Below are 26,962 nucleotides of genomic sequence, written 5' to 3' on the forward strand. Positions count from 1 at the left end.
TTAAATTATAATGTTACCATTGTATTTTCATTAGCAAAAGCTTTAATCACTCATATATGCATTTGGTTCAAAACTAACCATTTAAGAGACTTTTCCCAACCTTCGGAAAGTTAGCTTTTCGTTCCAGTCTGTCAGATTTTTTCACTAGAATAAAAAAATCCATTTTCCTCCAATGTTACAAGGTAAAGTTTGGCAAAGCGAAATCATGATGATTGATAAAATATCATTCCATTGCTTTGATTAAGCCTGTTCATTTTTATCTACTTAGTCTGTGGAGGTTTGTTTTTCTTCCTGTGGTGTAATTGTTGCTTTTGGTACGGAAACACAAATATTCCAGACTTGCAGATACCAGCTCCAGCTTTCACAAACTTCTATCTGACAGCTAATTGAGGCATTGCTTCATTAGTAGTACTAGCAGGAGTCTTCCTTACCCCTGTGGAATGGTTCCTGTTGGAGCGGGTAAGCAGAATCACGTAGGGAAAAGCAGTATCTGGTAAAAGCGAGGACTGGCAAATATAGACGGGTTTGTCACAGGGCGTAGCAGCTCTGGACAGCTAAGTCCTGGCCGCCTGGAAGTGTGTTTGATGTCCTGGCCCCTCAGCGTGCCCCTTCAAACCTCTGAACGCAGAATAGAACCGAAAAAGGTACAGCATTCTTTAATGGAAGCTGAACATTGCTGAAAGCAGTAGGAGGTTTGGTGTGCAAGTTTGAATAATGGTTTGAACATGTGAATTAAGGTCCAGAAGTTTACTGTGATGCCCTCGAGGGCATGTCTTTGCAGTAGCTCTACGTAGAGATAAGCAAGGTACCATGAGAATGAATTCGTGCTTTCTGTAGGTACGGTAATTTGGGCTAATTAGGGCAGGCTCAGCACCACCCTGGTGCAGAAGAGAAAGCTGTACAGAAATTCAAAGGAACTAAGCTGTCAACTTCAGTGAGTTCCTCATCCAAAAGACCTCACTCGCAATCACCCATGGAAAAAAGCTACTTGCACAGGCAGGCCATCCTGAAAGCCTCCAGATCCACAAAAAATATTTCAGTTCTGAAGAAGATGAGATGTTTAGAGCTTCCTGCCAAAACTCCCTGGTAATGCTTGCAGCGTACGTTGGCTGCTGACAAGCCTGGCAGCAGGAGAACGGCTGCCCAGTGGACAACCCAGCGCCTCGCGAGCCCTGGGACGGCTGTCCTGTCTCGGTGGAGGCAGAGGGAATCCGACTTCACTTCTCATCTGCTCTGACCAGCACACAAGCCCAGCAGTGCTTGGCCACGCTTCCAGCAGTGCCTGAAAGATGAAAGGCCAAGATGTGCCCTTGGTTACGACACTTTTCCTCCAGCCCAGCCCAGCACAGACATCAGTAATGCCCCTGGGGCTGCCTGAATCATCGCTGCAGCACCAGGATCTGACACTTTGCTTTGCAAAGCATTCGCTGCTTAATGCCTGTCTCTGCTCCAGTTCCCACTTTGTCGGAATGACGAAACCCTGCACAACATCAGCCTGAAACGGCTCCTTTCTCCTGGCGAGGATTCATTTGCTGTATTGACAAAGTTGCCAGGTATGTGGAAGGGGAAGGGCTAGGGCTGTGCTCACATGCTCCGAAAGCAGTTGAGAAACCTGAAAACACAGCACAATCTGATGTAAACAAACAAGTTCTGCATATTCTCCTTTCCCAAATATTCAGAAGTCTTAAAAGAATTGGGCGTGTAATTGAAAGTAGCCAAAGGCAGCTTTATCCTGTGCTACCAGCACTTACGCAGCCGATCACCCAAAGTTTCACTTGGCAGGTTGACAGGGTTATGCATTTTCACATGGGTGAACAGTTCTCTAACAAAGCGTTGCAGCCCGAACAACACAAAAAAACCACATTGTCTCATTCCACTGATTCTTATTTCAGCAGGCTGCAAGAGAAATCTTCATTCTTTCTTTTCCCCAGTCCTATCGTCAAGCCCCTTGCCTGACAGAACAGCTTTCCAGCACCAGAAGCCTATTTTCTTTACCTCTTGAATCTTGCTTACGTTTCCTTTGAGAGGCAATAGGAATGATCTTTCCTGTGTAAAGTCCCTTGTGCTCTTGTCTGAGTTCTTGGTAAGCTCATTTGAAGACATCGTTCCTGATGTCACGAGATCCCACTGTCAGGATGGGATCCTGAACCCGCCGCATTTTGGAGTTTGGACGGTGCTTTATCCGAAAATTTGGCACTTTGAAGGGGATGCAATGGTTCTGAGAAACCAGGAGCATTTCCCTGTAAGCCGAAGCACTCTCAGAGCTACTGCTCCAGGCAACGGTGCTGGCGCTGCTGCCAGAACACCAGGTCGGTTCCTTGCGTGCTACGACCTGCACTTTTTTCTCTTACGGGCCAGAGAAGAAAATCATTCCATGAAAGGAACTCGGTAGGTAACACATTACTGAACAAACCAATGAAGAAGGGGGTAAGATGAGCCTCTTCTAGTTCTGCATTTGAGGGAACAGAAAAAGTTGGTCCTTCCACCATGGAAATTCAATAGCTCTCTTAAAAAATAGTGGATTACCCATCTTTTGAGAAAAATTCTCACTTCTGGTGACTCTGTTCCCAGGCTAAAGATTATATGTTTTTTTTTTTTCACTGAAATATGACAAGATAAATGAAAACCCCCACAATATGGGCAGAAACTACACAATACCAAAATCGGATACTTTTTTCCACCAGTATCACCATTTCAATTCATGTATGCGCCCTTTCCTTTCTACTCTGTAGGAGAGTGGGTGAATGTCCTGAGAGTTCCATCCTAGAGAAACCAAGTGAGGCGCTGAGCTCAGACAGAAAGAGTAATTCCCCTGACTAAATTCATAATGAGCAATCATTTTAAAGAAAAGGAAGGAAAAAAAAAGAGGAAAAAAGAAAACAGGCTCTTCACACAGTGGATTTCTGTTATTTAGGCAAAAAAAGTGCTTTTCTCAATCGCTGCTCTTGTAAGAGACAGAAAAGTCCACCTACAATACAAATCGTATCGTTTACCAAAACCGCAAATGAGTGCATTTCTGGTTCCTTCTGCGGCAAGCTTTGACGTCGAGTGGCATTCCCAGCATGGAGACAAATTTATTTATTCATTAATTTAATATATTCAATAAACCAACCGGCACACAGACTTATTCTTTACAAGTAATTAGAATGTATTACAAGCATACAAATGTGCCTAAGATTGAGAACTTGGGCTATAATCTAATGAAAATATTGTCGCTGAATTAATTTCCTATGTGGTGCCAGAGCCATGGAATAAAAAGTATATTGAAAGTCTTCAGAGACCTACTGTCAACAGCCTAGCACTACCTCTATTTTAAGCTGGAGAAGATTGGATTTCAAAAGCCTGTTCTTTTTCATGCATGTTCTGGTTGTCTTACAGGAATCTTCCATGCCTGAAAGGGCTCGCAAAACTTTCAGAGATTAAGAAAGCGAAGAAACAGGTAATTTCTGCTACAAATGTCATTAAAATGCGTTAGTCTCACAGAAATGCAGTCCGAATGCAGTTTTACCTGTGCCAGGTTGCAGCCTTAGGAGCCGCAGATTGCATCATTGCAGCAACTGACGATTTCGCCGTCTCTGGCTGCAGGCGGCTGCGGACGCGGCCTTGGTCTGTCAGAGCTGCAGCAGCGAACGCCTTCTGTCCTGCTAAAAACCACCAGGTTTCACTGGCATTCTCATTTTCTAAGCATTTTGCAAGCTAACTAATGATGTATCAGTGAGAAAAAGAATATTTTTAAGAATGGGACATATAATTGCATCAACTCAACACTTACACAAGCATCGCCAGTGAAGCGGGACACGGACACAGGCTGCGCTCGCTGCTGTTCTCCGGGAATAGTTGAAGCTGAGGGAGGTGTTCACGAAGTACAGCTGCTGAGACTCATCCTTTGATTTGCTGTTGGAAGCTGGGCAGGCAGATGAACCGCGACTGCAATACTGGCTCCAGGTTTCTGTTCCAGCCCGGGGACGCAGAGGGCCAAGGGGAGCCAGCAGGGCAGGCGCTGTCTGGGCGCGGGTTTGGGGTACCGGCTGCGACACAGGGCGAAGCTGCATCCATCCCTGCCGCATCCCTGGAGCTGCAGCCGATTAGCAACCTGCCTTCAGACACACTTTTGTTTCTTTCTACACAGATCCCAGGGCTTCTCCCTCTTTATACTAATGAAGAAAAGAGATTAGGTCACCCAGGTCTTTGTGATTAATTTTTTTTTAGTCACATATATTTTGCCTGCTTCAGTAAGCAGCAGGTTTCCGTTGCTGTGTCCTGCATGAAAGACCTGCCACCGGGAGCGTAATTACCTGGTTCCTCCTCTCCATCCTAAAGCAAAAGATTTTCACATAGCACTAAGGTGTAAGGAAAGATCAAGGGAATGCACGGGGTTCTCTGGGAGCACTTGTGTGCTCCTTATTGCTTATCAGCAGCTCCTTATCACCCTTAATCTGACAACACAGGTGTGAGGGAATGCCCCAGCTGGGACAGATCTCGGGTAATCTGATCAGGAGTAACTCCTTGTGTTCTGCTGGACACCAGCTTACTTGTTACCAGTCGAACAAAGGAACAAATTAAGCAAGGCTGATTAAGCAGTGTTGGTAACAGGGGAGGTGTGGTGGAGCGCGCTGCATGTCCCGGCTGTCTGTGGGTGTGCAGGTAATAACCATTAGACAACACCCACAGACACGCTCCCTCGGGGAGAGAGCAGGGTAATTACAGAATGGGTGTTTAGAAGGAAAAGGCATTTCATATCCCATGTTCCTCATTTTAATAATACAGACGGCTGCATTGTGAAACACCTTCCTTAGAAAAGCATTAAGTGCTGTGACCCGTGTCCTCGCGGAGCCAGCCTGCGCCTTCACACTGTACCTGCGGAAAGACCTTGTGACTCCGCGTCTTTCGGCCACTACCATTACCTACCTTCTCAGCTTCATTTTGTCACCACTGTCTCTTCACAGTTCCCAAAACAACGTCTTGAACTCTGAACGGAAGCAGCGGAAGAGCTAGAGGTATTTTTGGGAAGAACTGTGCTGCGGCTGTCATAGTCTGATACTCCAAAAGGAGGGTGATTATTTATGCAGGAAATCATACTTCAGGTGGAAAGCTGTAGGAAATTCTTCAGTGCCTTACCCTTTTCTACAGTAATTTGTGTGGGAAAATGGCTCAACTCTGACAAAACCACTTGAATTCCGAATAAGCCTTTTTAGAAGTAAAATATTGCAGCATACGGAAGGATTCTTTTGGAAGGGGAGGAACACACAAGCACAAGACAATGAGAAAAATCTGTGTGTCGCTGACAGATGATGTGAGCGTTTGAGCGCTGGAGCCAGGCCTTGGGCTCCTCTCGCAGCTCCAGCCTGCCACTCTCGGTGTCAGCTGTTAAATGCTTGTCATAAAAGCATTGCTTTTATCTGCCTGTCCTCCAAAATCCTTTTTCCTTTGGACATCATCTGCCTATGCCAGGGTCTAATCAAGCCCTCATTACCTGCAAGGAATGGATCTCGTGCTCACCACCAGTTAACCGGTGACTAGTTGGCCCAAGCGGGGAGCAGGAAGGTTTCTGAGCGAGCAGATGTTGTGTTAGTCCCCTGCATAGTTCCTTGTGGACACACCGTCCCAAAGGCGTACAAAAATATCACTCCATTTCCTCTTTTTGGCTAAAGAAGAGAGAATGTGATGCCCTCTTATTAACTCAAGGTCAAAAGATTATCAGTTAATGTAAATCCAGAGGGTAGAGAAGAGCAAAAGGGTAAATCCAGAGGCAGAGAAGAGCAAATACTCTATCAAGAGCCAGTAAAATGCGCACTGCTCTAATTCATGTTGTGTTTTACATAACCCTCTGCTCACTGTTCTTTCCTCTGCAGTTTGGGGCACGGCTCTGGTCCTGTCTGGTCTGTCTCGCTCTCGGTGTGATGCTCGGAGCCTGTGCTCTGCGACGGGGCTCAGCGCAGAGCGCCGACGAGCGAGTCCCACCCAGACACCCTCGGTGGCAACCACCAGACCAGGGGAGGAGCTGCGGGCCACAGAAGATGGATATGTGCACATCATTTCTGAATTTAAGGTCTTCGACAGGTACAACCGACGCTGGGCTTTCACTTCATCCAAGTAATTCATATTTAGTTCTCAAAGTATGAGAAAAAACAGTTTGAGAATGCTAATGGTGGCTGTTGCTTTGATAAATACTACAAGCCAAATTCATTAGTGGGCTTTCAAAGAGAATTGTTTTGTTCTCCCATCATAAGTAAGCGAAGAAATAGCATTCTCTATCATCTCTCTCATTTCAGAAAGTACCTGCTAGTTCTAGTGCTAATTACCACGTTCCTTCTGTGGTGGAAAATAGCCCCACAGCATCTTAACTGCAAAATTTGGTTTTCAGGAGAGAATGGTTTTCTGAGAATGTAAAAATGTGTTTCATTCTTACTGAGTAATTGGTTTATATTTGAATATAAATAAATGAGAAGCAAGTATGCTATTTATTTAATGGCATTTAATGTACAATCATTTTGTACAGTGGGGCCATACTCATAATGTTTCTTTTATGTTATTGAAAATATTGATAAAACACTAGATATTCATTAGTTATACCATTTCCAAGTGCACAGAAGGATGAACAAATGTGTTTTCATTATAAGAGGTAATAATAATTAAGAGTGACAGCACCTTATCCTCAGGATCTGCCTCCCAGCAGCAGTTTGGCTGATAAAAAAACAGAAGTTAAGATAAGGCAGCAATTATTAAGACAAATCTTTTGAAGGGCTGTTTGAACTCCTGTGTCCAGCAGATAATCTGATTTCACAAGGTGCTCCAAGGGGGGGTAGACTGCATGGGAAGCAGTACCCAGGTGCAGGCCTTTAGCCCTTTGCACCGGCATTTTTACCTCTAGCCATTTCCCTGGTCGCTTCTTCTTTTGTTTGCTACAGCTGTGGCATATAAATCAGTCTTCATTCTGTCTCACTGACACCAAAGAGAAACACAGCACAAACAATGCAGAACACCAAGCCCCAAATGTATTAATCATCTTTTTTTTTTTTTCTTTTCTTTTTCGCTGATCCCTTTCACCTATCTTTTTTTGGGAGATTCAGAAATGGCTATGGGCAACTCAGTAATTCTTCCTTCATAAATATTAGATGCACGCAGAGCATGAATATTTGAGTAGCTAACTCTGACTTAGGTGAAACCAATTGCTAATGGCAATTCATTTTTCCTTAGTGACATTCCACCAATAACAAGCATGAGGGCGACAGGATGATACAATTTGGAGCTGGACAGCAAAAGGGAAAGAAGGTACTGGCTGGGAAGAAAGATGCTTTATGGATGAGGCCTTCAGGTCGAACTCAGGGCTATGTATCCTCCCTTACCTCAGAGAGAGTTGTAGCAGAGACTCGTGCTCAGCAGATATGTGCATATCCTTAAGAACTAAATACTCAAAAAAAGTTTTAAACACTTATGACCGAGTTTTATTATGTCACTGAGCTACCGCCTCTTGATGTACTGTGCCCTGCGTGATGTTGCGCGCAGGATGTGCAAACCGCAGTGTGAAAGACGAGGGGGTTCTCTGACATCCTGCACCTGGGGGGCACCCCATCCCCACGGCCGAACCGGGGCTTCCGCGGGAAAGGGCAGCTGGGGCTCCTTCAGCCCAGCCCCGGGTCCCCGCTGCATTCCCTTTCCCTCACTGGCTCACAGCCCTGTGCTCATAGCGCGAGTCAGATTAAGCAGCTGTTCCAGGGGAAAACACTGTCATTTCTGTCCTTAACGGGCTGTTTTTCAAGGGAGATGAACACACCCAGCCGCACAAGGGCTGCAAAGGAGGTGCTGAAATAGAGTGACCGGCAGCGGGGGGTGGAAACGGGGCTGCTTCTTTTGGTGATACCGGGTTAGCTGTAAAACTGTATGTTTTGATTTTTAATAAAAAACCAGAAATCGTGACTTTATGCCTGAGGCAGAGAAAAGAAATGTAGTGTGTCTGGACCTGGGGAATGGCAATGAGTAATCAGATGTGACCAGATCAAACCTCAGCTGAAGTTCATGTTCATGTTTACATGGCCCAAGAGACACCAGCATGTATCTATCATTTTATATTGGTCTCAAATTTGCCATTACTAGATGAATACGTTATAATCTATTGGTAATACTTATACACATTCGTCTATTTTAGCACGCGGCTCCCCTTGGATTTGTTTTGCCCCAGGAGAAGCTCCTGTTCGATGTCTCTGAAATCACTACAGCCACCACTCGCCATTTTGCCAGGGCTTCTGCCCCGCCGGCCCCTGCCAGGGCGGTGCTGGTGGTGGTTCGGGCAGAGCTGACGCTCAGGGCTCGCACCAGGGCTGGCCATCAGCCGTGCCGGTCTGTGCCCTACAGAGGGTGCCTGGGAAGCGCCCAGGCGGGCCGGCCTCTGTGCTGCTGGCCTTGGCCGCTGCAAGCCGTGCCTGGCCAGCAGAGCTGCCATCGCAGCGCTGGCGAAGGGCCCACTGCTCCCTCCAGACAGACCTGCTGTGGCTCAGGCCTGGAAATACCTGGTGCAGCTTCGGCAGGGCCTGTAGAGCACACCTGAGGAGATTTCTGGGGCGTGCAAACGCAACGTGTGCCTCTCTGGACAATGGAGCCGCCTCTCCGGGCTGCTGGCTGCGCACCCGTCCCCACCGCACAGACCCGCTGACCACGCCGGGCAGCCCCGGGGCGCGCGGGGACCCGGGGGGACGTGGTCCTCGGGCAGGGCTGCGGCGCTGCCTTGGTCCCTGTGTGCTGGCTGGCAGAAACAGCTAGCAGCAGAGCGGCCATTCTGTGGCCGAACGCCGAGGATATGGTGCACTGTTTACCCGCACGACCCCTCTGCGTCAGGGCTCGGCGTGGCTCCTCTGCCGGGGAGGCCGTTGGGGCTGGCTACCGCCCCGGCACTGGCCCTGGGCGCCGGGCAGCAGCCAGGAGCACGGTCGGGCCTTCTTCCTGCACTGCAGCTGCGCGCCTCTCCTCTGGTGCTGCTCCTCCAAGTCACCTATAGCGCTGGCTTTTCTCTTAAGGACAAATGGCATTGGTTAAGATAATAAAATACTAACCACTTGGCCACTTCTCTGTTGTTTAAGCAGAGAAAAAGTAGTTAAAAACCTTGGCCCAGCTTATCTGGCTGCCTAGTTCTGGAGCTGGTTCACTTTCCACACCTGCATTTGCTCTGTTTTGCTTCCCTTTAAAGAGCAGCTCTTTCAGAAAATGTTCTTCTCTCACATGATTGAAAATGTAGCAGGTTTTGGTCAGAAATTTTCCATTTGAGAAATTTTATTTCTATCAAAAAATCAAAATTTTCTCTGGAAAACTAACCATATGCTTTCTGTAGGTGAAAACCAGCTTTTAGCTGGAAATGATAATTCTCATCTTAAAGATAGTTCTAATGGCAATCTCCCAGGGGAGCCTATTAACAGTGTCTAACTTGCCTTACAAGGAAGCTGGACCGACAGGACCAGCCACGTGTTGGCGGCGAGGATCCCATGGCAGCCCCTCCTCGCCGGACCACGGAGCCCTGGCCCAGCAGGAACACTGGCGGCTGCACCCTGAGCCCTGCTGTTAACAGCAGCAAACAGCCCTTACCTCCGCGAGCTGATGTGGCCCGTGGGCTGCGGCAATCACTACTGACGTCTTCCCCTGAAGCAGCTCACGCACCATCCGAAACACTGCTCGTCCTACAGACCTCTGCGACCTAATGCTACAGAGGGTCATCGAGTTGCTGTGTTCGTGGTGTAAAGCTGTTTGCTGCAATGAACAGCTATTTCCCTGGTTTCTTCTACAGCTGTGCCTGTGGCTGCTGGCAGGGGAGTGGTGCACCCAGGCTTGTCCTGCCCCCAGGTATGCCCAAAAGGCTACTGGGCTTATTGCAGTTGACTAGTCATATCCATGTGCTTCAGTGTAAACCTTCCTGGCCCTGCCAGGAACAAGAAACGCCAGCCCCACACACATCTTGGTCCTGACAGAGCTCCGTCTGAGTGGCTGGTCTGGTTGCACCATCTTTAATTCCTACAGACTTCTCCTGTCCTAAACTGGTCCATGCAAAAATGGCTGACGGCCGTGACGATGCGTAAAAGGCCGTCCCCATCCCTACAGAGGAGCTCTCAACCTGCAGAGGCCAAAGGACAGCGTGACAGGACACCCTGCCATTGCCCTTGCTGCGTCTCCCCTTGGAAGAAAGAAGGGCACCCACTAAGCAGCCTGGGCTACTGTTCCACACACTAAAAATACTAATGCAGCGCTCAGCTGTCACAGTCCCCTGCTCCTCCTGCCTGAGGGAACAGGGGTGCCATCCCCCGGATACACGGAGCACGCTTTCAGTCTGCAAAAGCAAAGAAAGAACTGCACACTGAAAGAAAATCCTGCTTTGTTTACAGGTTGCTTTTATTTACAAATATACTGAAGTGTAATCTCTCTCTTTTTTTTCTTTTTCTGTTTTTGTTTAGAGAGTGTGTGTGTGTGTGTGTGCGCACGCACGCACGTGCACATGGGAAGGAGCATAATGTATGAGAAACTCATGTATCTTAGCTGCCAGGCAATGGTGGCAGGAAAAAAAAAATGCAGTGAAATGAAATTCAAAAACACTAATAAATAATTTAACAATGACAAGTAATTAAATTAAAAAAAAAATATCCGATCTACATACATTATGGTGGTTTGTTACCAACACAGAGGGAAAGGAGCAGAGAATCTATGGTGAGAGGCAGCTGGTTAAGTACGAGAGAGCATAGTCATATTTTTTACAAGTTAAACAAATTGTAACAGACAGCTACAAAATACTACATTTCGATAACATAAATACAGAATATATAAATATACAGTAATACAGCCATACACAGCTAAAAAATAGGGCGTTCACTTAAAAACAGAGTTCCCAATGCAAAGTATCTGGCAGTCCCTCCACAGTCTCTGCTGAGCAGAAACGGGGTGAGCAGAACCGAGGGGACCCGGCTGTGTCCTTGAGGAGGCCAAATAGTTGTCAGTTTATTCAGACAGGCCTCAAATAAGCAAGACCGTGCTTAAATCCCACCAGAGCCAAAAGACTTCGGGCACCTGCCATGAGGTTAACCAATCACCCCCTGCCCGGAGAAGAGGCGCCCAAAGCCCCGGCCGCGCTGCTGCGGGTGCGGCGGTGGCTGGCGCGTGCCCGCGGGGTGAGGAGCGCGGGCTGGAGACGGACCCGCACGCACAGGGAGCGGCTGCTGTTCAGAAATGCATGCGGTGGCTTGGGCACGGGGCTGTGCACAGCACCACCCGGAGCACTCGGGACCTTGGGTACTGTGGCTCCAGCTCCCATGGTTTGATGTGCTTCAGTCGCCTCTCTGTCCTTTGACTGTTGTGACCAAGCTCCAGGCTTGTAAGAACCTTTCCCTTCCTCCTGGATTCTGCTGTTAATTTCTAGTGACTTTTGGGGACAACCAGAATTATTATGACACGATTCAAAGAGCTGCTCTCACAAACCCCAGCCTGCAGCATCCCTAGCAGCATCACAGAGCCGGGTTCCCTGGGGCACCTGGGGTGGTGGCTTGGGACATAACTTCTGATCCTTAAGGAAAGGAAGGGAGTCCTGAGCACAGTAGGAAGAGGTAAGTGGGTTCACATCATCCCTGGAAGGTTTGTCAGCATGAAGGACCTTCCCCATGCAATGACGGCGCAGCGAGGTGGCTGAGTTGCTGCTGACAGAGCAGCAATGACCCCTTCAAAGCAGCTGCTAACATTCACCCGACTTGTGCGGGCTGGGTCTGAAAACTCCACCCAGCAGCCATCGTGAGACTCACGTGAGTCACATCACAGGTTAGCAGCAACTGAGCCAAGTGGTCTGGAGGTTTTTGATGACGGAGTTTAAAGAAGAAAAGGAGATCAAGATGCCTAGGATGGTGTTTCAATCTTAGCGATCGCAACCACCGCACTTTACTAACCGCAACATAATTGTCATCCACGTTGTGACTGTGAAACGCAGCCACTGCCAGCCCCGACCTGGTTACGATTCAGGCTTTAATCCATGGTGCTGTGGTAAATGGGAGGCTGAGAAGAGCAGCGCATGGTAGGAATCGTCCCCCCGACAGCCAGCCCTGCGATGGAAACATGCTGCTGCCCAGCCCAGAGCCCGGCAGCAGCATCGAGGAACCATTCCCGACTGCCAGGGAATCCCTATGTGCCACCCTCACAGAGCTGGGAACTGCGCAATAGAGACCTCCGAGGAAGCTAGTACCGAGCACAGTCACTCCGATCTCACAGTCATCTTTTTTAAACATTATTGAGCAAACACTGAAACCTAATCAATCATCTTTTACTTAATTGCATCTTGTCACCACTTTAGCTTAACATGTATTCCTTGCTTAGCCAAAACAACATGACTGAAACACCGTGAAGAGCTCACTTGATGAATTTATATTAGAGTGGGGTTAATTTCCTAGGGAAAATGATCACTGTAAGGTGCATGTAATAAACTGCTGTCATGACCTCTAGCCTTCAAGCTCCCATATGTGCAATCATTGTTTGTGGTTTCCGTGGAAGTGCCAGATGCTAAGAATTTTTGGCAAGAGTTTATCAATTTGACTCAGTGTAAGATATTACTGTGATATGGCCCATTAAACATTTTACTTTCACCTGATCAGTGACATTTCCCTTGACAATAGAAGAGTAAAGCAGAAATCAAAAAGGTCAGAGGTTGCTATATAATCTTTTACTGCAGGTCCCAGGTTAAAACCACAATGATCACACTCCAGTAGGATAATTCATTCCACACAAAAAAAGTGACATTTATTTTGCTTTAATGAACTTTGGCCTTTGCCAGATATCACGGGTCCGCTGGAAATCATTGGCTCTGCATTCCTTCCCTTGACCAGCAGCAACCCACAGTGGCACGGGAAACGCTACGCGCGCCAGAGGGCTTGACTCTGTCGTGTGTGTGGCACCAGAGATGGTAGAATATGGGGAACAAACAGCTAAGGCATCATCATACAACACACCAAGGGAAGAGGAGATGGTATGTACAAGCAATGAAAAGAAAGAAAAAAAAGAAAAAAAAAAAAAAAAGAGGTGGCAAAGTCATCCAAAAAAAATCAGCAGAAGATTACGGTTACTTCAGCTATAAAATGGGATATGATTCTCTCCTTGGAAATGGATTGTTTTTTCAACATCCAGCCCAGAAGCAGAGGTAGAGTTGGGACAAGGCAGTTCTCCAAACTGTAGGTCACATTATAGTTCTCATATAAGTCCCTGTAAACACTAAAAATGCCATTTTGATCCTGCCAGTAATGAGGGACAAAGCAAGGCTGTGCCTACGTGTAGTCTATAAACCCGGTACGTTTGAGATGGTGAAGATGCTTTTCTATGACTCTAAAGTAGCACAGCAGAAGGGTGGGGAGGAAAACTTGATGAATCCATTGAGATTGGAGGCGACAAATGTTTATAATGTGCCATATGAAATCTGCTTGCCTTCTGGCCTGCAAGCAGTGAGGATCACCTGAGTTCTTTATAGATGTTTGCTATCATGCAGAGAGAAAGGAAATTGTTATTTATTTTGATACACAAGGACAGGGAAAAATAATTGAAGGGGATGGGTAAGGTAAGAAAATTCTCCCAATTTCAAAACATATCCAGGGGCTCACAACCTTCAACTGAAAATCCACATCCCTGTCAGAAAGCGAGAGAACTGTCGCTAGCAAAAGCAGATGGGTGAAGCGGACCCATCTCCCCGGGCACGGCAGCCTGCGGCCTGGGCTGCTGCCGAGGGAGGCAACGGGACCTGCAGGGAGGGGAGCGTCACCCCGGCGCAGACACCGGTCCCTTCGCTCGTGCGGGGCTGTGTGAGGGCAGACGTGGGTCTGCCACCGCCCCGCAGCAGGAAGGGTTCGCCTTGGTCTGCGCTCCGCTCTCCTGCGCTGCTCACACACGGTCTTCTGCCCCAGCGCCTTCCTCACCTCCACAGGGTGAAAATGCACGCGCTTATCTGGAGAGAAAACGTCGCTTTCTCAAGAAACCTCTAACACTCTCGGTCCACATTTTTATGCCAGGGAGGAACGCGATCTTATTTTTTTCTTGGACCTACCACCTGATCCTTGCCATCCACCCCCCCCGGAACACAGGGAGGACCTTTCTCTGCCAGCGAAGGGGTGGGCGGCTGCCTGCAGGGTCCCCAGCAGGACCCCCTGCCCCTGGCGTCCCCCCGCCACGACGGGCACCCCAAGCGCCCCGTGCTCCTGCAGACGGTGCCGAGCCCACGGCAGACTCCGCAGGGCCGGGCTGGTACCGGTCCTCAGCCTGGAGGAGTCGCATTAACCAACGCTTTGGACTTGTTTTCAGCTATTATGGTCAATATATTAAAGGTATTTATTTAAGAAAGTGCCTATCCTGCCAATCTTTCCCCATGAGCTCTATTTTGAACACACCCTATAATTACTGATATTACCCTGGCAAATTTTCCCCATGAAGTTTTCTCCACTAAGAGCCATGACCATACTTGTCTGCCTCCCCACATTATAATTATCACCAGGCAATATTTATAACTATACTATTATTATTTATGATATTTTATGCCCTACAAAAACCTATATGACATATGCTCAAACTTCAGCATCCGAGACATTCAGACTTCAGCCGGGACATTCCCTTCAATTTGTGTACTTCTTCTTCTTACATTTGCACTAATAGGTTAGTTGGAGTATTTATTTTAAATACAGGAGTCCTGTCGGCGTGAAACCTGCAGGACTTGGGTTAGACTCCAGCTCAACATATCTAAACCTGCCACTGTGATCTCTTTCATACCTTTTTTCCCCAGTTGGTGCACATTTCAGGACTTCTGATGGTTCAGGCTAGAACTGTACATCGTAGATTCTTGCCGAGGCGAGATAATTAACTAAAGGAGTGCTTAATTATTCCAGATGGACAATGGAGCATAGCACATTTATGCCTCATGCAAAACATAAATAAACAGAACAGAATGAACAACACATGTTTGCCAGTCATGGTCTAGACTTGAAATTTGGCACCGCAATACTTACAAACAAATGTAAATGCTTTATTCTCACACTTTAAAAAAAAATAATTAAATAAAACTGTCTTGTAAGCACCTTTAGTTTTAATTATTTAAGATCAATACTAACCTAAAATGCCTCTGTCCCTAACATGCATCTCCTCTCCAGGGTCATAGACCTTTCTTATTGTGAAATCACTGGCTTTCTCCGCAAATATTACTGTTAACCAGTTTCCTCAGTATCATATGCATAAGGGCTATAAACTAATGAGCAGATCTAGGTTATGCAGAAAAAGTGTAGAAAGGAAACAAATGTCGAACGTCACATTTACATTAACTTCTCACAGTTCAAATGGCAATTTATCCACAACATAGTATGAATCATGCAGTAAGAAAAGGGAGGAATCTCCAGTTTCTTTGATTTATTTGTCATATGGTCGACTGATGTCAGTATCAGTGGCTTTAAAAAAAAAAAAAAGTTTAAACATCCAAAAGAAAGGAAGAGAGAAAGGAGGAAAAGGTCTAGCTTTCCGCAAAATCCATTTCCTTTACAACGATGAGCTCAAACCAAACCAAACCAAACCAAAGGCTGCTGACGAGCAGGGTCTTCTGTTCCTTCCGTGCTTGTCTCGTGGTCTGGTGCAAGCTGGGAATCAAGGGTAGGACTGGTGGATGCGTTTTGTTTACATATATATATATGTATGTATGTAGGTAGGTATTAATATATATATACATACATACACATATATGCACACAGATACAGTCTTCCTAAAAATGCTCTTTGCAGTCCAGAGGCAGCAGGAGTCACTGTGAAGAAAGAGCTGGGCAACATATGGCTGTAGAGTCTGCACTGGAAAAAGTCACTGGCTAAATACACGCCGGCTGTTTGTTTTCTTTTATTTTCATGAGGCGAAATACGAGCTCTGCATAGAGTACAGCCTGTCAATGGGGTTTCCTACTCTAGCCTGCATGGAGTTAACTTCGGAAGAGGCAAGAAAACAGTCGCTCAAGCTAGTTAAAGAGGTATCACTGTCGATATCATGAAAAATGGAGTCGTTTCCTGCAAATGAAACGTATATGTTAAGCTGGATTCTGTGCAGCCAGAGGAGGACACAGTACACATGGACGCTCATTTGTTGCAACTGCAGCAAAAGGGAACGCTCCCGGTTTTGTTTTTACACGTTAACGCAATTTTGCTCTAAAGGTCTGACCTACAAAGGGGCAGGCTAGCAACCAATTCGCAGAGTTCAGCTGGCAGCAGTGCCACCCCAGTCTGCCAGGATTTAATTTATACTTCAGTCAGCAGCACAAAAGGGAGCCTCGGCTGAGGACGTGAGCAAACAGAGCCGGGGAGGAGCGGGTCCGTCAGCTGGGATCCGGCATTCGCGGGGGCACTGGGGCCAGCGAGGAAGGTGGGAGCAGACACTGAGCGCCCGCGACAGGGAAAAGCGGTCTGAGAGCCACAACCAGTAAGGGTCTTCATTTACACACAAGGCAGAAGACAGATCTACGAACACGACGGGACCCGGGAGGACACCCTGCTTCCCTGGCCTCAAGGGAGCTACAGTTGTAAACATGCTCTCATTTCAGAAAACTCCACTCTTTTTGGGCTGGTTTGGAGCAGCACCTTTTATTTCCCTCAGCAACTCAGATTCCGGCTTGCTTCAACTCTCAAGGTACCACAAAGAGCTCATGTCCTGTGAGCACCAAAAAAGTGTGAGTCCAGCTCTTTTCCGTCAGGCACTCATTTGAAGCAGCTTTGTGCTATCTCCTGCACTGCTCTTGGAGCGCAGAACCTGCCCCTCAAGGAGCTGTGCTTAGAAAGCCAAGCACGTTGTTAGCAGCAAAATCACAAGCCACCTAACGCTCATTTGCACTTCAGATGTCCTCAGCTCCTTACAGGATTTACCAAATTGCCTGGTGTGCACCGTGGACTTGTCTCAGTGGGAAAAGTAATAACCCAGACCCAAAGCAGATTCTTGCTGGCCTGTGCACGCCGTGCTCCCGAGCGCAATGTGCTCGGGGACCTCCCCAGCGGAGCTCCTCCTGGCCAGCAGAAATGAGCCTGGCGTCACAGCCCTTGTGGGCTGCAGCAAGGCCAACAATCACAGCCTGAGAAATCCTCTTAGATTTTATTTAAATGCCACACTGCAATTGTCCAGAATCAATTATTAGGCATTTAATGCTTGTGATGCGGCTGGTGTACCTATCTACTTGATGGTGTGTGGTCAGGAAATCATGAAAGCAAACCATCATCTTGATTTTGGGCAGAGAATAAAACTACACGGGAGAAATGTCCTGTGGTGACACACCTCTTAGTAGCTCAAGAGCTGTTCTTTAACAAATCCAAGTATCCAATCTGAGGGATCTTAGAGGGGTGCTTATTCATTTTGGAATGAATAGATTAATTCTCTTTATTAGACCACTTTTCAAGGCACTTTTTTCCCAAAGCTTGTAAGAAAAAGGAAAAACTTGTGAGGGAGCTAGAATTTGGTAATGTTTATTTTTCAATGTCTTGGATAGTGGTTTAAAAAAGTGGAGCTGGAGAGGTGATGTTGCTTGGTTTATCGTTTATCGGAATTATACTGTGATATAGTTCTGAAGGGCATCCAGAGCCTGGGATGAGCTCTCTTCTACCCCCTTATGTGTACATGAAAATATACACACAAAACTGACTAGTACAAATTCCCTGGTGCAAATCCCAGGAAAACAAATATTATAAAAAGCAAGTAGCTCTGCTGAACCTGCGGTGTGTGCACCAGCACACGAACCCTGCTATTTCTGATGCGGCAGAATGATGCATGCCTTACCATAAGGGTTCATGTGGTCGCCTGGCATTTGTGGAGGGGTAAGACCCTGCTGAAATGGGTCTGTGCCATAACTGCTTTGATCCATTGCTACAATCTGCTGCTGTGGTGGTGCGAGTGGTGTGTAAGATGTCATCATCCCTTCCATTCGGTTGGACATCACTTCTGCAAAGCAAACAGGAGGGCACAGTCACCGCTCGGGCACAGAGCGGCTGCAGACACTACCTCCAGTGGCAACACCGAACCCGAGCAGAGCGAACGCGGCTGGGTGCGTCCTGTCATTCAGAGGAGCCTTCCAAATTTTGTCTGAGAGTACAGCCCTGAGCACTAAGTTGAAAGACTTGTAATTTCTGACTATATAATTTCTGGAGCTCCTGGCTGCTGGACCGTGTCTTCCCAAAGCCTGTCCTGTGTGTGACACAGCCCTATTACTCTCTAACTTCTGTTGGTACCAGTTTTTCCGGCTCTGCATAAAGAGGAGGATTTGAGGCTGCAAGGCCTTGGGAGCTGGAGAACCTCAAGAGCACTCGCGGAGCAGCATGGCAAGCCCTAGTGCCTGTGTGCAGCTCCTGCCCGGGCGCAGCCCGCTGCGGGGTGCAGGGGGGCTCCCGCGCCGTGGGGGGACAGCGATGCTGACGCCCTCGTGGGCACCCTGCAGGTGCCCAGCTGAGCACGGTCACCCTTTCTTCAGGAGAAAACAAACTGGAGGATCTACCTGGAGCGAGCCTCCTGGAGATTCCCTGCAGGGAAAGCGCCTCTGGACTGCACATTTCTTCCAGAAAGGAGGTAACAGCTTCCGTGTGAGCACCTCCGGGGCCTGGCCCGTGGGAGAACTCTGGGCACTCTGTGTGTTTCCACGGGTGACGGCACACGTCATCCACAGACGTGTGCGTGCCCCCATGGCTCTACTTAAGACATTATGTGGGAGTGGCACTCAAAGAAACCTTGCAGATTCTTTTCCCCTTATTTTGCCTTCATCGCAAATCCCCTACCTTGCCCTAGTCGCTGCGAGTTTTGTTGCTCTTGCTGCTGCTGATGCCTTCGTGCTAGTTTTTTCATCTGAATAAAAGAGGAAGAACAGAACAGTCTCAAGGTTCTGCATGCAACAATTTTGTTTCCTTACAAAACTCTCTCCAAACATCAAATCAATTAATACAGACCATTTATATTCATGCACACACCGCTGTGGGTTCAGTTCAATTTCTAAGCTTAAACATTTCAGTTTCCAGTTGACATTTGCATGCAAAATTTACTCCCAACCTCACGTTGCTTTGAGCACACGAACTTAAAGTCTGTGTTTGAAAGTTGCCTTTCTTGTGTGGATGTAGACAGCAGTGCGCGCAAAATACGTACAGGTCAGCCCCCGGGATCTCCGTGGTACCCACTACGTCTAGGGGGAGGGGAAATCCGTGTTGGAGGACAATTTGCGTTTTACTTTTGAGAACTTGACAAACAACCTACCTTTGCTCTTTGGTTTTGGAACCAGACCTGGACAACTCGCACGCTGAGTCCTGTTTCAGCTGCTAGTGTTTCTCTGACCTACAGGAGGAAATGTTTAATGATGTAATTTTTCATATTTTTTTAAAAAACTAATCAGTATTGTTAGGGGGAATATGCCTGCACTTACAATAAAAACTGCACATACAGAATTGCTTTTAAAAATTTCTCATATTTTTGCACAGTTTGTTCAAGTTCTGCCCTTCATGTCACTACCAGTTTCGTAAGTACTGAACAAAAAGTCTGAGCTGTGTAAAATGACACTAGGTCATTCAATGATTTTACCCAGAAAACAGTTCCATGCAAAAAGACACAAATTCGGCTATGAATATTTTTTATATTTTTGAGGTACAATTTCACACTTTAAAATGGCAAACAGGCACATTGCACCATCCCAAAAGACGTACTTTCTACGTCAGCAGGAGAATGTCACTTTGTGCAAAAATGACAACTTTCAGAATGCCCCTCCATTTTTTTCCAATCAAACTTAGGAGGAAACAGTTACTTGGGCTGTTTTTTGCACAGATTTGATTTTCACCAGCTTCATCGGTGAAGCAGTACGTTATACCTTTCCCTAGTTGCTACAAACAAGAGCAACAGCAGGGTTCAGTTTCACAAGAAGGACAAGCAGTGGGACCAGCGCTGAGCACCCGTCCCACCCCCAGCGGCTCCCTCTGCGGTGGGAAGGAGAGAAGGGCAAAAGCCACTTGTGTTACCTGGGCTCTGACCTGGTGGTTTATAAGAACCAAATATTGCTGTTCAGCAGGAATCGGTCACGCAGCTGCTCTGCATACTGCGGGTGAATATCCAGAAATAATAAGGAGCTCGTCCTAAGCTGCGACAGGTGTCTGGGTGACGTCGTCACACGCCGCCTGGTTTCTGTGTCCACCTCAAGGCAGCTGCTGCTGCCCCGGGAAGGGCCAGGGGGCTCTCGGGGACTGTGCCCTGGCCCTGCCACCCCCATGGCCTGGTGTCAGAGCTGACTGCAGGTCCCTGATGAAGCACCTACCTTCCTACAGGGCTTGGAAGACACTTCAAAGGATGCTTTGAACGCTCGTCTCTGCTGTGTGGTAAGTATTGTCCTTGGTCGTTTAGGTCTTCTTGGGTCCTTCCCATCATCGCTTCCTTTTCCTTGGGTTACTTGTCCTTTGGTGGGCTTAACATCTCCGTCTTCATCATCACTTTTAACTGGTGAAAAATAAACAGCACGTGAAATTGTACTTGTTCCACCAAGACAACAGGGTGTTTGAGAACTGCTCTCCAGCTGCCCAACTAGTCAACAGGTTCAACTACTATCCCATATTTATTTGAATACCTAAAGCAACTCCAGGCAGGAACAGACTATCTTAGATTTGTGTGCACTGCCTAAACCAAACACCACAAAAGCACAAAAACATGTTGAATTTTTAATTGAAGGCATGGGACTGATCAGGGGAGGGAAATTCAGAATTTGCTTCAACAGTTCCCGGACTCGGGCACGTAGGGACGCTGTGCCCTTCCAGCATCACTTGGTCCGTGGGTGCTCACCTGCCGCAACCAACCATCTCCCTTCGCAGTGCAGCCCTGTCCTCCCCGCGGCGTTCGGTGCAGACGGGAACCGCTGCCCGCACCGCTACGGCAGCAAAACAGCGGAAATCCAGCTGTCACAAAAATATCTCAAAGTCTGTTTAGCTAAATCCAGCGTAGAGTCCAGTTATCGTTCTGAATATTTTGAAGCTCTAGTGATACTATTAAATATAATGTTTGCCATCTCGTCTCTGCATCCCACAGAAAACACGAGTATTCTTTCGCCGTGTATTTCAGTGTGTCCATATGTGCGTGCACAAATTTCTCTTTCTCGGTAAATACATACAAGTACGTATGTGCTTGTGTAGACCAGGTAGATTATTTGTAATTTCCACAGTTAAATTCTAAATATTCATATAATCTGGTGATATTACATGTCTTAGTACCTTGTACTTGGAAATCTCAATTGCAGTGGCAAAGGTTGAAGAGTTAAGTACAAATTTCGTTGTGAAAAACAGCTTTTCAACTCAGCATATTTTATTTCACCAGACTACTGATTTTTCTTCCAGAAAACATTAATACAGTATTATACGGATTTCAACAGGAAGAAAACACACTGAAATTTCTATATACTCAAAGATTACGTTTGGGGAATTAACAAATTAGACTTTAATTCATTTTAGGCTCTGATTATTATGCACCTAGCAATCTAATCACCTTTTACTTTAATAAGCATCTTTTGCCTAATGATTAAAGAGAAGTTCAGTCATTTTAATAACCATGACATTATTAACTTTCCAGCATGCCATTTCTAAGGAAAGGTTTGTGAGGATTAATATTGCTCATTGGAGAGTTACTGTTGTGTCCAGTGGATAAATATTTGATTGGAGAAGGACACACACTCAGCCAGGGCTGTGTGAAATCATTTGCTCTCACACAAGCTTCTGGGAGATCCGTGTTTCCAACGTATCAGACAATGGGAGACAAAACATCCCGTTTAATTTGTCAACTTGTTTTTCAGGTTTGGGTTTGGCTAACAGGGAATAACAAGGGGAAAAAAAGCATCTCCAGGAGTAAGAAACCACCCTGTGTGCCAAGGGGAAATGAAATTGAAACCAAGGTTGCTTTGTGCCGCTGTGGCAGCTCGCTGCTGGTCACAAAACACAAACCCCGGTCCCGAGGGAGAGCCCAGCCATGCCCAGAGCGGATCCCAACGGGCCAGCGGCAAACAGCGGCCAGCAGCAACGCGGGGAGGAGGGTCCCATGCCCAGGGACAGCCCCGCACCCTCCGCTTCCGAAGGGGGTCTGTCTGGACACAGACGGATGGAAGGATGCTGGAGCTGGCGAGGAGAATGACACGCTGAAGGGCAAGCAGGAAACCCACACGCCTCGGGCAAACTCACAAAGAGCCCAAACCCTCTGCCATGAGATTTACAGAGCAGCACACGCAAGGCCCTGCACATACAGTGCGGCAATAACGCGCTGCTCCGAGAAAGGCCCCGGTCCCGCACGTCCTGCCGAGTCAGCACTGACCTTCGCCTTGCAGCATTCCTGACATGAAAATATAAATTTCAGCAACATGGAGAATATGGCTCTCAGATTAGAGATTAAGGATAATTACTGCTCCTAGCTAAATTGGAATAATGCATTTTCCCATAAACAGAGGCAAACATTCATGTCATTTGTACGCTTAATGGAATGGTAATTGTTGATTTTCTTAGACATTTTCTTGGGAAACAAGTGTGCCATTATGATGGCTGGCAGCAATTTGTGTACACACTGTCTCTAGTCCTGGGATCGGCCGGGGCACACCGGCGGCAGGAGGTTTCGTCTCCTGGAGCGCACATGGGGCGGGCAGGAGACATCCCGTCTCCCCTGGAACCGCCTGAGAGCCCGACAGCCACTGCTGCATCCCCAGTTTCAGACTGGAGACCCCAACCCCAGCGCGTGAACTATGTCCTGTGTCCCCAGCCCCAGAGAGACCGCAAGCGGATTTTGATCACTCTCTTTTAAAACCTTCTCTAGGAAAGGGGCTGAGGAAAGGAAGGGTCTGTCTCTCCATCACCTTAGGAACTCAGGGAAGACACCCATCAGGAGCTATCGGAGTGAGGGCTCCACTGGGTTCTGGAGAAGGCAAAAGCTCTGGTCACAGCATGGTGACCCCCTGCCTTCACTCCCTGGCCAAGGGGTGCAGCCTCTCGCAATCACACAGTTGGAACCCCAGGTGCCTCTGAAGAGAGAGGTCACACTGGTGACACAGGTACGCAGCGGTGCATTTTAGGAAGATGTCGAGCCTGTTCTCCCTTGATCCTAAACCGTCTGCATTTATCAGGAGCAGTGCAGGACTGCAGGGACACTTGGAGATCTGTAACAGCAAATTCTGCATCCTCACTTCGGTACTGTATGTCACATACGAGCCACGGTCCACACATCGGTATCTCCGAGTTTAACACCAGAACGGGCCTCAGACACTAATCAGCAGGGGGGCAACAGAGATGATCAGAAACTGGAGCCTCCGCAGCACGGGAGAGACACCGCCAGGGAGGAGCCTGGACGGAGTCAGGAGAGCCGAGCGTGGCCTGGCCTGAAAGCATCCAGGGACAGACTGCCCCAACTCCTCCTCAGTCGATTTACTGCATTTTATTTTCATTTTCTTGCGAGCCCCCTTACCTGTCCTAACAAGAGCAGATACGCAGCCGGCTGCCCCGGCTCCCTGCAGCGCACAAACCCGCTGCTCACTCTCTATCAGGTTCTCCTCAGTACTTCTGTGTTTTCTTAAAGCTACCATTTGTGGTTGGCAGAGAGAACACTCTTGAAAATCGTATTATTACTCTGCCCTGCAAAATTTGTGAAGTGGATGGAAGCATGCCCATGGAGAACGGCACGCTGTGAGTGAGGTCTCAGGTAACTGAAGTCAGTCTGATTCACGTTTCGTGATCTTACAGGAAAATACCTTGACGAAAACAAAAAGTTTTTGTCCTTTACTAAGCAGCAAGTTAAGGGAGGGAGTCAAGCTGGGGAAAACTGACTGCAAGCAGGGATTTCTTAGCTGTGCCTGCTACTCTGCATGGGTGGCATGTGCATATGGATAAAGTGGATGTGTAAATGGATACAGTTTTCTGTAAGAAAGCTCTACAAACCCTCGCGGCTCTTCCAGCCGGAGCAGGTGTGGGAAAGGCTCACCTGAGTCTGAGTCGTCTGGGCTGACCGAGCTCAGCAAGTCTTTCTCTTTTTCATAGTCACTTTTGCAGAGCAATTGCCCTTCCTTAAGAACAAATTCGTCCCCTTTCCTCAGCTGGCGTTCGCAAACGCAGCAGCAGAAGCAGCTTAAGTGGTAAACGCACTCCAGGGCTCTCATGACGAATTCTGTCGGGGCGATCTTTTCCATGCAGCCACTGCACTTGGCAGCAAACAGCCTGAGGAGAGAGAGGCAAAGGCGATGTCAGATCATGCACTGCCTGAATTTAAATACAGCAAATTCTTTAATTTAACTACAGATCAGCTTGGCTCATGCGTTTGCACACTGGGAGACTTGCATCCTTAGTCTCGGAAACATCACAGGCATGCAATTTATTCAAATCTCAATCCCTTTGGTCTAGAGATTCCCAAATCACCTTTGCTGGATAAAAAACACTAAGGTTTGTCCTTATCTCACTGTTTTGTTCCTCTTCAAAAAGAGAAACAAAAAGGAGCTCTCAAGTTTGGGTAACTTGCTCAAAACCAAAGTTATTTTAAAAAGTTAATTCACGCTTTGTTTTATACAGGGTCTCTGGTTTCAGTACTTAAACCCTATTCTGAATAGATTTCGTGACTTTCCATTTTTGGTATTGTCTGTCTCTGAGGAGGCTGACAAATGAACACAGAAACAAGCACGAAAACTGAGTGCTATTGCTGAGAGACGACGACACGCACACACGCAATCGCACACATGCAATTGATAAAGAGGAGTGAAATAACACGGCTTTTCTTTGGATGTTGAGTTATTCCAGAACAACCTGTCTCCGAAGGGAGGACTGTGCATTTTAAATGGTGTGAAACATCCTTTGGCAGAGATAGGCAGTGATACAATCTGCTAAATTACCACTATAATCACAGGCTCTAGAATATACACTATATTCCAGACTAGTTCTTATTAAACCTTTATAAACCCCCCCTCTTTCATCCATCGTTAATTTTCTAAGATAAAGTTAGAATGATTTAGATTCATTTTATTTTGCTTTTCTAATGGCAACTGGGAATCTCCCTAAGTGAGCTTTTAGGAAGAGGCCTGCTTCAAATAAAGATGAATAGCGAAGTTACGTCCCTGCATCGCACAGTGGGCTTGGTCATTTGAAATTCAGCGTCTTTTATGGCAATACATCAAAGTGCAAGGTGCATTAATATTTACATTTCGGCAACGAAATTAACACAACTGCACCCATGTGCTCACAGGAAAAAAGGAGATTCCGCCTTTTAGGATGGGGTACGCTGGGTTTTTTCCCCCATCCTCAAAATTACCCCCGTTTTTGTAAAAGGTGATTATCTTTGATTTTAGAAGGCACAGGCTGTGGTGGTTGCTGATTCCTCCAAAGCCTCCATTTTGTCTGAGCTGAGAAGTGCAGCAAAATGGCAGCCACCGGCTCCTCAGCAAAGCGGCGGGGGCACGGAGTGGGCAGGAGGGGAAGAAAATGCAAATACACGTGCGTACGGCACCCAGAGAAAGGCCGAGAGCCCGAGAACTTGCGGGTTTCCCCATCTGTATCTCCCATCTAATAAAAGAGATCGACACCATTAACGGGGCTGGCTCAGGGCGAACCTTCGCCCAAGGAAGCGCTCTGAAGGAGCCACGCAGGGGGGGCCGAGCGGCGCCTTTTTGGGTACATAATGGAATAAATCTAGCAAAGGGAAACCGATGCCACGCAGCACCCACGGCCACTGTGGGCGAGCAGGCCATCTTATTTCAGCCGGGCTATTGGGTCTGTCTGCAAGGGTTTCCTTCTGTTAGATGCAAACTTTAACAGAGAGAGAGAAACACGATTTTATGTTCTGACTAGTAAACATCACAAAAATATGATAATGCCCGAGCCAGCAAATTCCTAAGCAGGGAAAATTTTTATCTATACACAATAACATATCCAAACGGATTAGAACACAAAGGGGGGAAAAGGAGCAATCAGATTTTAAGCGCTTAAAAAAGTTGTTCCTGTTTTTAACCGCTTAAACCCATTTGCCTCCGTTTAATTAACCTCGTCCCTGCTCTGCAGCCGGCGGAGGATCCGCACATCGGGTGCGGGGGCACCCGGCGCCCCGGGAGGGGCGGGGGAACCGTAAAAAAAGGGACCCCCGAGAGCGCCCCGGCCCCGCCGCTGCCCCCAGACCCCGCGGGCGGGGGGGGGGGGGGTGTCCCGGGGGGGCCGCGCGCCGCAGCCCCGCGCCCGCCGCTCCCGCACCGCGGGATCCCCCGCACCCCCGACCCCCCCCCCCCCGCTCCTCGGGGGGCAGCGCCCCGGGTCCTGCGAGCCCGGCGCTCCGTCCGCGCAGGGAGCGCGGGCAGGAGCGGACCGGCCGCGGGCAGGAGGGGGCAGCAGGGGGCAGCGCCCCCCCCCGGCCTCAGCGAGCCGAGGATGGGACCCCCCCCCCCCCCCCCCCGCGGCGCTGCGCGGAGCAGGGGCGCAGGTCGGGCCGCGCCTCCCGCGCCCGGCAACGCGGCAGCCTGCGGTGGGAAGGGAAAACGCGAACGTCACGGGGGTCACAACTGATTTTAAGCAGGAAAATGTACCCCCCCCCCCTTTTTACCCGTTTCTCCTCACTGGGACCTAAAAATAACCCCCTCTGCCCGGGCTCGGGCTGCCGGGCGCGGGCTTCACCTGAGCAGCGCCGTCGCGGCCCCGCTGCTTTGCAGCGGCTGCGGTTTCTCTTCAAAACAAAGATGTCTAACACAGAACTAGAAGTATTTTGTGTTATTTATTGGCAATTGACTATTGCCAGAAAGGTGGTGCTTTCACACCGGTGTTTCCAAAGGCTGTCTTTTAGTTATAAAGAATTGCGTGTTGTCCATGTAGTATTAACTCACTCAAATCAACGTTAGGTCGGCCCCACGATGCTGCGCGACTTCCTACCTTTAACTTGACCTTTGTCAACACAAGAAAACGCCATCCCCTGTGCCCAGGTACTGTCTGCATTACAGATGCAGTCCCACAAATACACA

General features: G+C 47.9%; 1 protein-coding gene and 1 long non-coding RNA gene across 3 annotated transcripts in view; both read right to left on the reverse strand.

Moving 5' to 3' along the window:
* Positions 1 to 977: 977 nt before the first annotated feature.
* LOC141751700 (uncharacterized) lies at positions 978 to 4,364 on the reverse strand. Its single transcript, XR_012590052.1, has 4 exons — positions 4,296 to 4,364; positions 3,773 to 4,154; positions 3,509 to 3,644; positions 978 to 1,612 (listed from the first exon to the last, which is right to left on the reverse strand). It is a non-coding gene; the product is annotated as an uncharacterized LOC141751700 (long non-coding RNA).
* Positions 4,365 to 15,372: 11,008 nt separating this feature from the next.
* LMX1B (LIM homeobox transcription factor 1 beta) overlaps positions 15,373 to 26,962 on the reverse strand; it is a 96,766-nt gene continuing 85,176 nt past the window's right edge. Inside the window, exons 3-8 of one of the 2 annotated variants that reach the window (XM_074608867.1) lie at positions 23,959 to 24,191; positions 20,279 to 20,457; positions 19,234 to 19,311; positions 18,765 to 18,831; positions 17,797 to 17,937; positions 15,373 to 16,025 (exon numbers count right to left, since the gene is read on the reverse strand). In XM_074608867.1, coding sequence (XP_074464968.1) covers positions 15,868 to 16,025; positions 17,797 to 17,937; positions 18,765 to 18,831; positions 19,234 to 19,311; positions 20,279 to 20,457; positions 23,959 to 24,191 — 856 coding nt within the window. In that variant the 3' untranslated portion in view covers positions 15,373 to 15,867. Of the gene's footprint in view, positions 16,026 to 17,775; positions 17,938 to 18,764; positions 18,832 to 19,233; positions 19,312 to 20,278; positions 20,458 to 23,958; positions 24,192 to 26,962 lie in introns of both variants that reach the window. The other variant, XM_074608866.1, reaches the window with a different exon arrangement.

The sequence above is a fragment of the Larus michahellis genome, chromosome 15, assembly GCF_964199755.1.
Source record: "Larus michahellis chromosome 15, bLarMic1.1, whole genome shotgun sequence".
NCBI lineage: Eukaryota > Metazoa > Chordata > Aves > Charadriiformes > Laridae > Larus > Larus michahellis.